At 38.3% G+C, this 15,259-nt stretch overlaps 1 protein-coding gene across 1 annotated transcript in view; it reads left to right on the forward strand.

The window, feature by feature from the left end:
* SUZ12 (SUZ12 polycomb repressive complex 2 subunit) overlaps positions 1 to 11,136 on the forward strand; it is a 53,985-nt gene extending 42,849 nt beyond the window's left edge. The window contains exons 11-16 of the mRNA XM_003797175.3: positions 1,285 to 1,376; positions 1,851 to 1,994; positions 3,430 to 3,587; positions 4,798 to 4,996; positions 5,410 to 5,489; positions 8,813 to 11,136. Of these exons, the coding sequence (XP_003797223.1) occupies positions 1,285 to 1,376; positions 1,851 to 1,994; positions 3,430 to 3,587; positions 4,798 to 4,996; positions 5,410 to 5,489; positions 8,813 to 9,158 (1,019 nt within the window). The 3' untranslated portion in view covers positions 9,159 to 11,136. The remainder of the gene's footprint in view (positions 1 to 1,284; positions 1,377 to 1,850; positions 1,995 to 3,429; positions 3,588 to 4,797; positions 4,997 to 5,409; positions 5,490 to 8,812) is intronic.
* The last annotated feature ends 4,123 nt before the right edge of the window (positions 11,137 to 15,259 follow it).

The raw sequence follows: 15,259 nt of genomic DNA on the forward strand, positions 1-15,259 counted from the left end.
GGGCTGGGTTTGAACCTGCCACCTCTGGCATATGGGGCTGGCGCCCTACCCCTTTGAGCCACAGGCACCACCCCTCAATAATTCTTTATCAAGAACCTTTGTGCTAGATTTGTCTGGGAATATCAATTATTTTTTAATATTTTGAGCCCAAGACTATGAGGGTGCTGTGAGCTGTGATACAACAGCACTCTATCACAGGTAACAAAGTGAGACACTCTCTAAAAATTAAAAAAAAAAAGTTTTAAGAATACTACAAATGGAGTTAGCTCTTGTGAATTTCAGCCCTACTTGCATTGTTCCATCATTTTATATCTGCCCAGTAGGAGCACTGTCCTTGACTTTAGCGCCTTCGTGTGTTTTTATCTGTTTAAAAAAGTCAGAGGGTCTGGGTGCTCACACCTATAATTCTAGCTTCTGGGAGGCCCACGTAGGTGGATCTCTTGAGTTCAGGAATTCAAGACCAGCCTAATCAAGAGCAAGACCCAATCTCTGCTGAAAATAGAAAAAATTAGCTGGGCGTCATGACAGGTGTGGAGGCTGAGGCAAGAGGATTGCTGAAGCCCAAGAGTTTGAGGTTGCTATGAGCTATGATGCCATGGTGTGGTAGCCTAGTCAACAGAGACTCTTGTCTTAAAAAAAAAAAGAATGCTTAAGATGTCTTTCACATTGGCCATTAATGTACATTCATTGTGTGTAGGTCACTGTACTGGTCAGATTAAAGAGATAGAGGAAGTGGCCTGTGTCATGGGAAAGATTTCCTAGTAAATTATAGTCTGCTGCTCAAAATACTCTCTAGTGTAATAGGTGAAAAGTTCTCTAGAACATTGTACATGTAGGATGATTGTTAGGAAAAACAAGTATCTTTCCCCCCTTAAATCTGAAAGAGAATCTATCAGAATCAATAGTTATCTTTCAGATTTGCCCTAATTTTAATGTAATCATTTTTCTTTATTTCTGATAAACTAGCGCTTGGCTGGATGACTGTATTTTCAACGACCAGCAGTGAGCAAAGACCAGTAAAACCACATTCTGACTTCAAAGTGCTTAAAACCACATAGTGATAGCATATAATAATTAGGGTTATGTTTATAATGGCTGAGGACATAGGAGGATGTTTTTTAAAAAAGAAAATGGGTCCTGCCAATGAAAATCTTAAACTCTAGTGAAGGGTGCTGAGTAAGGGATTAAGGCTCTTGTGATCAACAGTTGAGGGAGAAAACAGAAATTGTGTTAAATACTATAAGTAGAATTCTGTGAAACCTTTAGTGTTTAATGTATTTTCAGCTGTCAAAGAATCATTGACTGCAGATCTACAATCAAGAAAAGAAAAAGATACTTCAAATGAAAACAGACAAAAATTAAGAATATTTTATCAGGTAAATATAGCTGCACTTTCTGTAATTATGAAATGCATGTTTTTGCTAGATCTGAAATTTTTGGCATATTTAAATAAGAATATTGCTAATTTGATTTTTCAGTTTAACTTTATAAGTGATATTGATAAATTATAAAATACCTTTATATGTTTGTTGATTATAAGTATCTTTTCCCCCTTAAATCTGAAAGAGAATCTATCAGAATCAATAGTTACCTTTCAAATTTGCCCTAATTTTAATGTAATCATTTTTCTTTATTTCTGATAAACCACCGCTTGGCTGGATAACTCTGTTTTCAACGACCAGCAGTGAGCAAAGACCAGTAAAACCACATTCTGACTTCAAAGTGCTTAAAACCACATAGTGATAGCATGTAATAATTAGGGTTACGTTTATAATGGCTGAGGACATTAGTACATTAATAAAATACCTTTATATGTTTGTTGGAGATTGATGGTGTTTTTGTTTTTTAAGTTTCTTTATAACAATAATACGAGACAACAAACTGAAGCAAGAGATGACCTGCATTGCCCTTGGTGCACTCTGAACTGCCGCAAACTTTATAGTTTACTCAAGCATCTTAAACTCTGCCATAGCAGATTTATCTTCAATTATGTTGTGAGTAAAAATTTTTATTTTTTCTTACCAATAACATACATTAAGCATAAGGCAACTTTTAAAAATTGTACTTTATGTAAAAATATGAAAATTTTTGCATTTGGGCTGCGTCTGTAGCTCTGTGGGTAGGGCACTGGCCACATACACTGAGGCTGGTGGGTTTGAACCCTGCCTGGGCCAGCTAAAACAATAACAACACCCAGAACTGAGGGTGACAGCTTGAGACTCTGTCTCAAAAAAAAAAAAAAAAAATTCTGCATTTGGTGGATACATGCATGAATTACATTAAATGATTTAGTGTACATATATTTGTAATAATAATATTGGCATTGTGTTTTACTTTGTTGCCCTTGGTAGAGTGCTGTGGTGGCGTCACAGCTCACAGCAATCTCAAATTCTTGGGTTCAAGTGATTCTCTTGCCTCAGCCTCCCAGGTAGCTAGGACTACAGGCACCTGCCACAATGTCTGGCTATTTTTAGAGACGAGGTCTCGCCCTGGTCTTGAACCTGTGAGCTCAGGCAACCCACTCGCCTTAGCCTCCCAAGTGCTAGGATTACAGGTGTGAGCCTTGCACCAGCCTCACACCAGCTCTTTTTTTTTTTTTTTTTTTTTTAGACAGAGCCTCAAGCTATCCCCCTGGGTAGAGTGCCATGGCATCACAGCTCACAGCAACCTCCAATTCCTGGGCTCAAGTGAGTCTCCTGCCTCAGCCTCCCAAGTAGCTGGGACTACAGGCGCCCGCCACAACGCCCGGCCATTTTTTTGGTTGCAGCTATCGTTGTTTGGTGGCCCGGGCTGGGGATTCGAACCCGCCGCCTAGGTGTATGTGGCTGGCGCCTTAGCTGCTTGAGCCACAGGCGCCGAGCCCACACCAGCTCTTTGAATTAAGTGGTAATTTTCTTCTTGCCCAGGCAAGAAATAATTTGTATGGTCACCAAGCTAATAAGCATCACAGTAAGGATTTTAACACATCCTATTAACTTCAGGTCTTTTGACTGTGTTTATCATGCTGATGTGCCTGGCTTGTTTTAGTTTTCATTATATTGTGAACCAGCAAATTCTTTTTAATTAAGTAAATTGGAGGGGTAGGTATTCACGGTAAGGTAATTAATATTTTCTTTTCCTGGCTTAGTGCCCATAGCACAGTGGTTACAGCAGCTAGTCACATAGACTGAGACTGACAGGTTCAAAATGGCCCGGGCTAGCTAAACAATGACAACTGCAACAAAAAACAGCTGAGTGTTGTGGCAGGTGCCTGTAGTCCCAGCTACTTGGGAGACTGAGGCAAGAGAATCACTTAAGCCCAGGAGTTTGAGGTTGCTGTGAGCTGTGACACACAGCACTCTACCGAGGGAGACATAGTAAGACTCTGTCCCCCTGCTCCCCCCAAAATATTTTCTTTTCCTAATAAACACCTTGCCTTTTCTGTTACAGTATCATCCAAAAGGTGCTAGAATAGATGTTTCTATCAATGAGTGTTATGATGGCTCCTATGCAGGAAATCCTCAGGATATTCATCGCCAACCTGGATTTGCTTTTAGTCGCAACGGACCAGTAAAGAGAACACCTATCACACATATTCTTGTGTGCAGGTATGTAAAAAGGACACACAGCAATAGTTTATTGTCTAACTTTTATCACTGATATTGGAGGAATGAAGAGGAGCCAGACAAAGGTACTAGGTAGATGGGATTTATTATTTCTTTGTGTTAAGGTTTTGGGGTACTACATTGCTTTATAACCCTCTTAAGCTGATGTAGGAATTTCCTCACTTCCTCCTTAAAGCTTTATCTTTGAATTTTAACTGTTAATGTCACTATTCCTGCAGTGATTAGTAGAAATAAAGAATTCTCCCAATGGAAGTTTCTGTGTGCATATCTTGGTGGGAACTATGGGTGTACTTTATCTGGGTGGTGTGAAATATAAAGAACTCCATTCTCGTCATTTTATATTTTATGTGGTAGTATCCTTTTAGGTAATACCTGAGGATGATTCTGTTTCCGTTAGGCTTTACATTTATAGTGGTGTGTTCACAGCAATATATTTGACCACTGAGATTAAGATTATGAAGGAGAATTTTTTATCTTTGCAAAACTGAAAAAACAAAATTCCTGGGTAGATGTATGTGTGTACACAAACAGTGTTGTGGTTTTTCTGAATTTTGTGAATATGTGTTCGAATACACAGTTTTGACATGTAGAATTTTATATACATATTCCTATCTGAATGTGCCGTAACTAACATTTTGTTTCTTTTTCTCCTTTTATTTATGTTTATTTTTTAAGTTTATCTTTAACATTTTGGTGTTTAAATTGATACATAATAGCCTGGTGCAGTGGCTCAGGCCTTTTGTAATCTTAGCACTCTAGGAGGCTGAGGCAAGCGATTGCCTGAGCTCAGGGGTTTGAGACCAGCCTGAGCAAGAGCAAGACCCTGTCTCAAAAAAATAGGCAGTGTTATGGTGGGCACCTGTAGTCTGAGGCAAGAGAATCACTTCAGTCCAAGGGTTTGAGGTTGCTGTGAGCTGTGATGCGACAGCACTCTACTAAAGGTGATGAAGTGAGACTCTTGTCTCCAAAAAAATAAATAAAAAGAAATAAATTGATACATAATAGGTTTATTTTACATTATATAGAAAGGAAATAATTTTGGGGGGTTGCTGCAAATACAGGTGTTTTGTGGTTTTATAAAGTGGTAATACAGTAATACTTTACATTATTACAAAGCTCAATTCATAGTCATGAGGTTAGATGATATACATGTCTGTACCATTTTAAATCAATATTTATTTCTTTTCATTAGGCCAAAACGAACAAAAGCAAGCATGTCTGAATTTCTTGAATCAGAAGATGGTGAAGTAGAACAGCAACGAACATACAGTAGTGGCCACAATCGTCTGTATTTCCATAGTGATACCTGTTTACCTCTCCGTCCACAAGAAATGGAAGTCGATAGTGAAGATGAAAAAGATCCTGAATGGCTAAGAGAAAAAACCATTACAGTAATTATTATTATCATCACCTTCATTATTGGCAGTGATCTTAGAATTTTATTAAATGAATTTTGTTTGAAAACTTGTTTAATACAAACTAGACTTTTGACTCAACGTAAAGGAACTATTTGCTAAATTAAGGAATCGGAGAATGCATAATTCTCACAGTTGTGTCATACCAAGTAAAGGAGATACAGCTTCATGTGAATTTGTGTCGTGTAATTTTTTTCTATATTTATAGTTAACTATTTCTTAACTTAGTATTTGCCTTTTAAAATTACTATTTAAGAAGTTGATTTTAAGAGATGTTCCCACTTTGCTGTATAAATAAATATGTTGTGGTATTTTTCGAAAACATTCTATTTTTGAAAATTTCCAAAGGTTTTCTGCACTTAATAGGTATTTTTCCTTTTTTCTTTTAGCAAATTGAAGAATTTTCTGATGTTAATGAAGGAGAGAAGGAAGTAATGAAACTATGGAATCTCCATGTCATGAAGCATGGGTAGGGTATTTATTTGTAAATTGATTTTTTTTTTCTGCTTCATGTTCTATAAATTTATGTTAGAATCTTACTTAAAATTTGATTAATTTAGATGTGTGCCTCAAATCTTATTCTAGTCGAAAGTATTTTATATTTTTGAGACAGAGTCTCATTATGACACCCTCCATAGAGTGCTGTGGCATCACAGCTCACAGCAACCTCAGACTCATGGACTTAAGTGATTCTTTTGCCTCAGCTTCCCAAGTAGCTGGGACTATAGGCACCCACCATAATGCCCGGCTATTTTTTTGTTGTAGTTATCATTGTTTATTTTTTAGCAGGCCCCAGGCCAGCTTCGAACCTGCCAGCCCCAGTGTATGGGGCTGGTGCCCTAACCACTGAGCGACAGGCACTAAGCCGAGTCCAAAGTATTTTAATTGCATGAGGAAAAATAGTGATGCTGACAGAATATATAAGGACAGTCCTAGCTCAGAACTCTTATCAGCAAATTTTTAGGGGACCTTGGGTTTCTTCCTTTCTTTCAGTATTTAAATGAAAGATCTTTAATGCTATCACTAGTTGAACTAAGTTTAACTTTTTTGCATATTGTGTCTTAATGTACAGACAGAATAAAACCTAGACACTTACTAGATTAGTATGTCCTTAATTAAATACAGGTTCTCATTGTGTCATCCAGGCTGGAATACTGTGCCACAGTCATAGCCCACTATACTCTATAACTCCCAGGCTACGGCATTCTCCCTGCCATAGCCTTCCACCGCTGGGAGAAACATGCCCTACTAAAAATTTTTTTTTTTAGTAGGGACTGGGTCTTAATATTGCCCAGGCAGGGTCCTTTTATTTAAATGACTCAGTTTGCATTCCTTTTATTGTCAGAGAATATAAATATATGTCACATGCTACATGACTGGGTGTCCTGAGAATTGCTTATCACAGTTATTTTCATAAATTTAGGGGGAGCACTGAGGGGCGAGGGGAAAGGGTCTTACTCTGTCACCAAGGCTAAAATGCAGTGATGCAGTCATAGGTCACTGTGGCCTCCAAGTCCTGGGCTTAAGTGATCCTCCTGCTTCAGTCTCTCAAATAGTTGGGATTACAGGAGTGTGCCACCATGCCCAGCTACATTTTAAAATTTTTTTATAGAGAAAAGATCTCTCTGTGTTACCCAGGGTGGTCTCAAACTTCTGGCCTCAAGCAGGGCTCCTGTCTTGGTCTCCCAAAGTGCTGGGATTAACAGGCTTGAACCACTCTGCCTGGCCAGTTATTATCATAGTTTTATTCAGAATAAATATGTGGTTTTCAGTCGACTGTGGCTCATGCCTGTAATCCTACTACTCTGGGAAGCTGAGGTTGGTGGATTGTCTTGAGCTCACAGGTTGGAGACCAGCCTGAGCCAGAGTAATACCTCATCTCTAAAAACAGCCAGGCATTGTGGTAGGAGTCTGTAGTCCCAGCTCCTTGGGAGGCTGAGGCAAGAGAATCTCTTAAGCCCAAGAGTTTGAGGTTGCTGTGAGCTGTGATGCCATGGCACTGTACCAAGGGTGACAAAGACTCTGTCTCAAAAAAAAAGTGGCTTTTCAGATTTCTCCTTTGTTTACCATATTGTAGGGTCTTGTTCCTTTGCAGCTAAAGTATACATGCGTACCCAACCATTGTTTTCTCTTACAGATCTGCCTCTTTCCCCTGTCAACCATTTACCTATGTCATTACACGTATTTTTCTTTTTTACCTTCCTTACTATAAAATCCTCATTTAAGGCTTTCTTCTACCACACAAACATTTAATGACATCATAGTTCACAGCAACCTCAAACTCATGGGTTCACGTAATTCTCTTGCCTCAGCCTCCCAAGTAGCCGGGACTGTAGTTGGGACTACAGATGCTCACCATAATACCCGACTATTCTTTTTGTTGTTGTAGCTGGGTTCGAACCCACCAGCTCTGGTGGTTTGTGTCTGGCGCCCTAGCTGCTGAGCTACAGGCTCTGAGCCTTTTTAAGATTTTTTTCATTTATAGATAAGTGAAATGAATGGAAGGGTAGAGCACTTTTTTCTTTTTTTAACTCTTGAGAAAAATGAAGAGCATTGGTGCATAAGTTGTAGTCTGGGTGCATGGTCTACTAGCCTATTTCTGTTCTGCCCTTAAAATACAAATACAAAGGCAAAAAAACAGATCACATATGGCTTGAAAAGTCTATAAAGTTTACTCTCTGGCCTTTTACAGATAAAGTTTGGCTACTGTTCTAGTCATTAAAACTCAGTTATGAGTAATGTATGTAGAGGGTTGGCTAAAATCTGTTTTTACTTTTGTGTTAAGCCAATTTAAAGATACAATTTTAGTCAGATTACTTCATTTGGTTTTTTTTAAATTCACTGATCTAAATCAGTGTAGCAACTGTCAGAGTTCATTGTGTATTGGCATAATAAAGTGGCAGGTAGTTGGGTAAACTTGTTTGATATTTTAAAGTCTGCAGATAGGCCTTATAGACTCCATGTTCAACTCTCACTTTCAGTGGGTCACTGAACAATTCTATTTGGTTCTCTTCAAATTTTATTTAATTTTGTGTGTGTGTGTGTGTATATATATACACACCCCACTCACCTTCAATAGAGCCACATTTATCATCCCTTGTTACACCTTCATTTTTGAACTAAATACATAGAGAAGCACTGCTTCTTTAATGGGAAAGGGTGTCAAGATCAAGGAAGGGAAATTATTAATGTCTATAGAGTTCATGGAAATGGTGTTGGTAAAAGAAAATATTTTACACATTTAAGGCTCTTGTGGCTTGGCGCCTGTGGCTCAAGCGGCTAAGGCACCAGCCACATACACCTAAGGTGGTGGGTTCGAATCCCCAGCCTGGCCCCGCCAAAGAACAATGATGGCTGCAACCAAAAAATGGCCAGGCGTTGTGGCGGGCGCCTGTGGTCCCACCTACTTGGGAGGCGGAGGCAGGAGACTCGCTTGAGCTCAGGAGTTGGAGGTTGCTGTGAGCTGTGATGCCATGGCATTCTACCCAGGGGGGTAGCTTGAGGCTCCGTCAAAAAAAAAAGAGCTCTCGTATGTAATTTTGTTAGGTAAAACAGAAATGACATCTATTCCAATAGTACCTCTTTGAAAGCTTTGGTTAGAGTAAATCTTTTAAACATTTCTAAAATGCTAATGAGCCCATTGGGGTCATTGAATCATAGTTTCACTATGGTTTTACTACTTGTTAAATCATTTGCTGGATTGGATGTAGTCTTAATATTCTATAGTGGTGATCACTTTCATTGGACAAAAATACTTTGTATCACTATTGATATTTTGTTTTTATTAAATAGGTTTATTGCTGACAATCAAATGAATCATGCCTGTATGCTGTTTGTAGAAAATTATGGACAGAAAATAATAAAGAAGAATTTATGTCGAAACTTCATGCTTCATCTAGTCAGCATGCATGACTTTAATCTCATTAGCATAATGTCAATAGATAAAGCTGTTACCAAGCTCCGTGAAATGCAGCAAAAATTAGAAAAAGGGGAATCTGCTTCCCCTGCAAATGAAGAAATAATTGAAGAACAAAATGGGACAGCTAATGGATTTAGTGAAATTAACTCAAAAGAGAAGGCTTTGGAAACAGATAGTGTCTCAGGGGTTTCAAAACAGAGCAAAAAACAAAAACTCTGAAAAGACCTAACCCCATATTATGGACACTGAAATTGTATTCTAGGGAATTCAACCTCTAAGAAGAATTATGTTTTTGTTTTTAATCATAATTTCCAAACAGGCACTGTTAGATGAAGTAAATGATTTCAACAAGGATATTTATACCAGGGTTCTACTTCATTTCGTTATGCAGCATAATATATGTATCAGTTTTATTGATGTCATTAAAACATTCTCTAAGTTTGAGCATGAAAGCAATACTTAAAGTATTTTTAACTTCAAGAATTGTCTTATGAAATATATTGAATTGATAATCTAGAAATTATTTCATATATTTAAATTATAATTTTTTTTGCATTTGTGACCTTTTTTTTTTACAACGTAATTGTGAGAAACTTTCTTGGGGAGGAAAAATTAGAATGGGATTCCCTTTTTTAGAAATTGAAGGATTTTTGTGAAATTATGTTATATCACTCCTTGCAATCAAATTTCCATCCTTGTTTTTGAAATCATTTATCAATTTGGAATGAAAAATTACATTACATGACATAAATTCATTTTACAATTTAAAAATAGCACTTCTTCATCTTATGCCTGTTTGAAAAAATGTTAATTTTTCACATTATTGACAGTGAAATGCCATGTTGGTTTATAAGATTACTGACCATTTGTTTTCATGTGGATAATTTTAGTGCATTGCTCACCCAGTATATATTTTTTAAACTTGAACTTTTTTTGGTTTTTCTTTAATTAGATAATCCATGGGAAATCAACTGTTCACATCTTTAAATTAGGATTGTAAACCAAGGGAAGAATGAGTTTGCGGTTATAATATGCCACTTTCAAGGGGGGAAATGTTCTATAAATATGAACCAGAAAATATTATACCTTCTTTTTCTTTACAAGGATATCTTTGTAATGTATTTCATGATTAGAATATCCAATACATATAAGCTGACTTGAATCACTTTGAGCAGTTTTGCCCTGTGTTATATGTGTGTTATGCACATATTTGCAGTTGGATTTTCTCCAACAGAAAGTGGTTTCACTACTGGCACATTAACAAGCACCAATAGGGTTTTATTCCAGCTCCAAGCACTGTGGTTGAGTAACATCACCTCAATTTTTTTATTATCCTTAAAGATATTGCATTTTCATATTCTTTATTTATAAAGGATCAATGCTGCTGTAAATACAGGTATTTTTAATTTTTAAATTTCATTCCACCACCATCAGATGCAGTTCCCTATTTTGTTTAATGAAGGGATATATAAGCTTTCTAATGGTGTTTTCAGAAATTTATAAAATGTAAATACTGATTTGATTGGTCTTTAAGATGTGTTTAACTGTGAGGCTATTTAACTAATAGTGTGGATGTGATTTGTCATCCAGTATTAAGTTCTTAGTCATTGATTTTTGTGTTTAAAAAAATAGGAAAGAGGGAAACTGCAGCTTTCATTACAGACTTTTTGATTGGTAAGCTCTCCAAATGATGAGTTCTGAGAAACTCTGATTTTTGCGATAGTAGATCTCGAACATTTCTCTCGGGCTTTAATTTGCTAAAGCTGTGCACATATGTAAAAAAAAAAAATAGATTATTTTAGGGGAGATGTAGGTGTAGAATTATTGCTTATGTCATTTCTTAAGCAGTTATGCTCTTAATGCTTAAAAGAAGGCTAGCATTGTTTGCACAAAAAGTTGGTGATTCCCTCCCCCAAATAGTAATGAAATTACTTCTGTTGAGTAAACTTTTTATGTCATCTTATAATAAAAGCTGAAAAAAACCCTTTGTTTCTATTTATAAAAAAAAAAAATGCTTTTCTATATGTACCCTTGATAACAGATTTTGAAGAAATCATGTAAGATGATAAAGCATTTGAATGGTACAATAGATGTAAAAAAAATTCAGTTTAAAAGAACATTTGTTTTTACATTAAATGTTTATTTGAAATCAAATGATTTTGTACATAAAGTTCAATAATATAAAAGCTGTATTCTGTTTTGTTTTTTGTTATTATGCAGTGTTAAATGCATCCATTAAAATTTTGGCTTAGCATAGTAAGAATCCAGGAAAAAGTACTCCAAGCTAAATGCTGCATCAGAGATAAAAGGAAATTAGGAAAAAAATAATGTGAAATCCTGCTTCCATCAATTGCGAATAATGTTTGTCATTGTATTTAAATGTCAGTTCGTACATGGTGGTTCACTCCCGTAATCCTAACACTCTGGGAGGCTGAGGCAGGAGGATCCCATGAGCTCAGGAGTTGGGAGACCAGCCTGAGCATAAGCAAGACCCGGTCTCTACTTTAAAAAAAAAAAGGAAAATTACCTGAGTGTTGTGGGCCCCTGTAGTCCCAGCTACTCTGGAGGCTGAAAGCAGAGGATCATTTCAACTCAGCAATTTCAGGTTGCCATGAGCTGGGCTGCTATCATGGCACTCTAGCCTGGGCAAGAGAGTGAGACTCTATATAAAAAGAAAAAAAGGCAACGCCCTTAGCTTAGTGAGTAGGGTGCCAACCACACGACCAAGGCTGGCGGGTTCAGTGACATAGTGAGACTCTGTCTCCAAAAAGTAAGTTGCAAAGTAATGAGTATAATATAAAAAGATAAGAATCTGAAAAAATACATAACAAGCATTCAAGATTATAAAAAAATCATACTTCAGACTAATGTGAATATTAGCTACCAAACAGTCGATGTTTTTCTTTTCTGTTTTCTATTCAGTGGAAAAGAATTTATCTTGGCTTTTGAAAAGCTCATAGAGATAGGGTGTGGACGTTTGTCGGGTGGGAAGTTCATAAAGGAGAGTAGGAAACAACAGTGATAAATGATATATTTTATAATAAGCATAAGCAAGCATAAGCATAATATAAGCATAAGCATAATAACATTATGCTATATTAAGAGTTCAGTACTTGGCTTGGTGCCTGTGGCTCAAGCAGCTAAGGCGCCAGCCACATACACCTAAGGTGGCTGGTTCGAATTCAGCCCGGGCCGCCAAACAACAATAATGGCTGCAACCAAAAAATAGCCGGGCGTTGTGGTGGGCGCCTGTGGTCCCAGCTACTTGGGAGGCTGAGACAGGAGACTCGCTTGAGCCAGGAGTTGGAGGTTGCTGTGAGCTGAGATGCTACAGCACTCTACCCAGGGGGACAGCTGGAGGCTCTGTCTCAAAAAAAAAAAAAAATAGTTCAGTACTTGAAGTTAACTAGAGTTGGAGGAAACTGGACAGAAAAGGTAGCAATTCCATCATTCTTGCTTTATATTCCAGTAATAGTTTGTTGCCCATCCACATTGCTGTATATTTGAGCTGAGTATCCCTGTATGCTTCCAAAGCTCCCTATGTGCATTTCTTTTAAGTGCTTTTTATTAGATTGCTAAGTCAGTCTCACTAACATTTGTACTACCTAATGGTGCTCAGATACTTGGTGACATGAACATAGAGTTTACATGCCATGCTAAGGACAATAAAAAGTTCATGGAGATTTATTTTGGAGATACCATACAGCTCAATTTCTTTAAAAAAAAAAAAAAAGGGAGGAAGAAGCTGCATATAGGAAGAAACAGGATACGATAAAATACCCAATTATAAGAACACTGCTTCTCATGAAGCACCAAGAGTAATTGCTCAAAAATGTAGCAAGGTAAAGGAGTGGAAATGATTTAAGCAGTATAAAAAAAAGCCAAGAGGGTTTAGCACCAACAGCTCAGCAACTAGGGTGCCAGCTATATACATCAGAGTTGGCAGGTTCAAATCCAGGCTGGGCCTGCCAAACAATAATGACAACTACAACCAAAAAATAGCGGGTGTTGTGGCGAGCACCTGTGGTCCCAGCTACTTGAGAGGCTGAGGCAAGAGAATCGCTTAAGCCCAAGATCTGGAGGTTGCGTGAGCTGTGACACCACAGCCCTCTACCAGGGGCAACAACGTGAGACTGTCTCAAAAAAAAAAAAAGCCAAGAGGCTGGGCACGGCTCATACCTGTAATTCCAGCACTGTGCACTGTGGGAGGCTAAGGTGGGAGAATTGCTTGAGCTCAGGAGTTCAAGGCTTGTTTGAGCAAGAGTGAGACACCGACTCATGAAAAAAATGGGAAAACCCAGCCAGGGACCGCAGCGAGCACCAGTAATCCCAACGGCTTCAGAGGCTGTGGCAGCAGGATGCCCATAGCCCAATGCACTCCGCTTAGGGCACAGGGTAGAACTCTGTCTCCACAAAGCCAAGAAGAGCGTTTTTAAGTGGAAAACAGTTATGTAATGCAATAGGTGATAAAATAGCTATTTATATTAAAGAGAGTTCAATGATGGAAAACAAGTTTGATGACCATAGTAAATGGAAAATAGAGAAGTTTATCATGAAGAGTTTGAGATGGCAAGAGTACACTTAACAATAAAGGCAAAGGATGAATTTTGGGGTGGGAGGAAAAGAAAGCTAAACATGATTGTAGACTCAGAAGACCAAACATACAAGTTATCAGAAAAAGAAGAGATGGATTAATAACGTGTGGTGGCTCAGGCCTGTAATTCTAGCACTCTGAGAGGACAAGGTGGGTGGATTGCTTGAGCTTATGAGTTCAAGACCAGCCTGAGCAAGAGGAAGAACCCATTCTCTACTAAAAATAAAAAAGGTAGAGCAGTGCCCATAGTTCAGTGGTTAGGATGCTGGCCACATAAACAGGCTTGCGGGTTTGAACCCAGCCCAGGCCAGGTTGAAACGGTTACCAATGTAAATGGGAAGGTTTCCCATTAAAACTTGAATTTCTGATCTTGAATTTTCTTTCTTCTTTTTTTTCTTTGGAGACAGAGTTTCACTCTTAGCTCACAGCAACCTCAAACTCTTGGGCTTAAGCGATTCTCTTGCCTCAGCCTAGCTGGGACTACAGGCGCCTGCCACAACACCCGGCTATTTTTTGTTGCAGTTGCCATAGTTATTTTAGCTGGCCCAGGCTGGGTTTGAACCCACCAGCCTTGCTGTATGTTTCTTGTGCCGTAACCACTGTGCTATGGGTACAGAGCCCAAAATAAATTTTTTTAAACATTAGTCCTGGCTGGGTATAGTGGCTTACTCCTGCAATCCTATCACATTGAGAGGCCAAAAGCAGGAGGAATATTGGCCAGGTGTTGTGGTGTGTGCCTGTAGTTCCAACTTCTCAGGAGGCTGATACAATTCACCTGCCTTGGCCTCCCACAGTGCTAGGATTATATGCACGAGCCAGCACCCAGCCTGGTTTTTGTGAATGTTGATGTGGAACAAGTACCAAGATAGAAGTTAAGAGTTACAGAATAATTTCAGTGTACTACCATCTTTATTAAAAAATTGTGAGAAATGGGTTGCAGAGTATGTCTAAAAGACATTTGTAGTAAAGGATGAATGTGAAGGAGGCTTTTCACTATGCCTTTTCTACCTCTTAAATGTAAAAATTTAATCTAAAATATTTGGAAAGGGGCTTGGCGCCTGTGGCTCAAGTGGCTAAGGCTCCAGCCACATACACCTAAGGTGGCAGGTTTGAATCCAGCCCAGGCGCGCCAAACAACAATGATGGCTGCGACAAAAAAAAAAAAAAATAGCCAGGCATTGTTGTAGTGGGTACCTGTGGTCCCAGCTACTTGGGAGGCGGAGGCAGGAGACTTGCTTGAGCCCAGGAGTTGGAGGTTGTTGTGAGCTGTGATGCCACAGCACTCTACCCAAGGATACAGCTTGAAGCTCCATCTCAAAAAAAAAAAAAAAAAATCTTCAGTTCCAGCCGAGTGAGGTGGATCACACTTGTAATCCTAGCACTCTGGGAGGCTGAGATGGGTGGATTGCTTGAGCTCATGAGTTCAAAACCAGTCTGAGCAAAAGTAAGACCCTGTCTCTACTAAAAATAGAAAAACTGAGGCAGAAAGATTGCTTGAGCCCAAGAGTTTGAGGTTGTGAGTTATGACAGCATGGCACTCTACCCAGGGCAACAGCTGACACTCTGTCTCAAAAAACAAACAAACAAACAAACTTTAGTTCACAGTTTAAGGAAAAAAAAAAAATTCAACATTTAAGTTAGTTTCAGAGTTCAAAATATTACAAACCACTCCTGTCTAGAATTAAGCTAGGTTTACATAATTTCTTTTCCTTTTTTTTTTTTTCTT

The sequence above is a fragment of the Otolemur garnettii genome, unplaced genomic scaffold, assembly GCF_000181295.1.
Source record: "Otolemur garnettii isolate 467f Iridium unplaced genomic scaffold, OtoGar3 scaffold00112, whole genome shotgun sequence".
NCBI classification, from domain to species: Eukaryota; Metazoa; Chordata; class Mammalia; order Primates; family Galagidae; genus Otolemur; species Otolemur garnettii.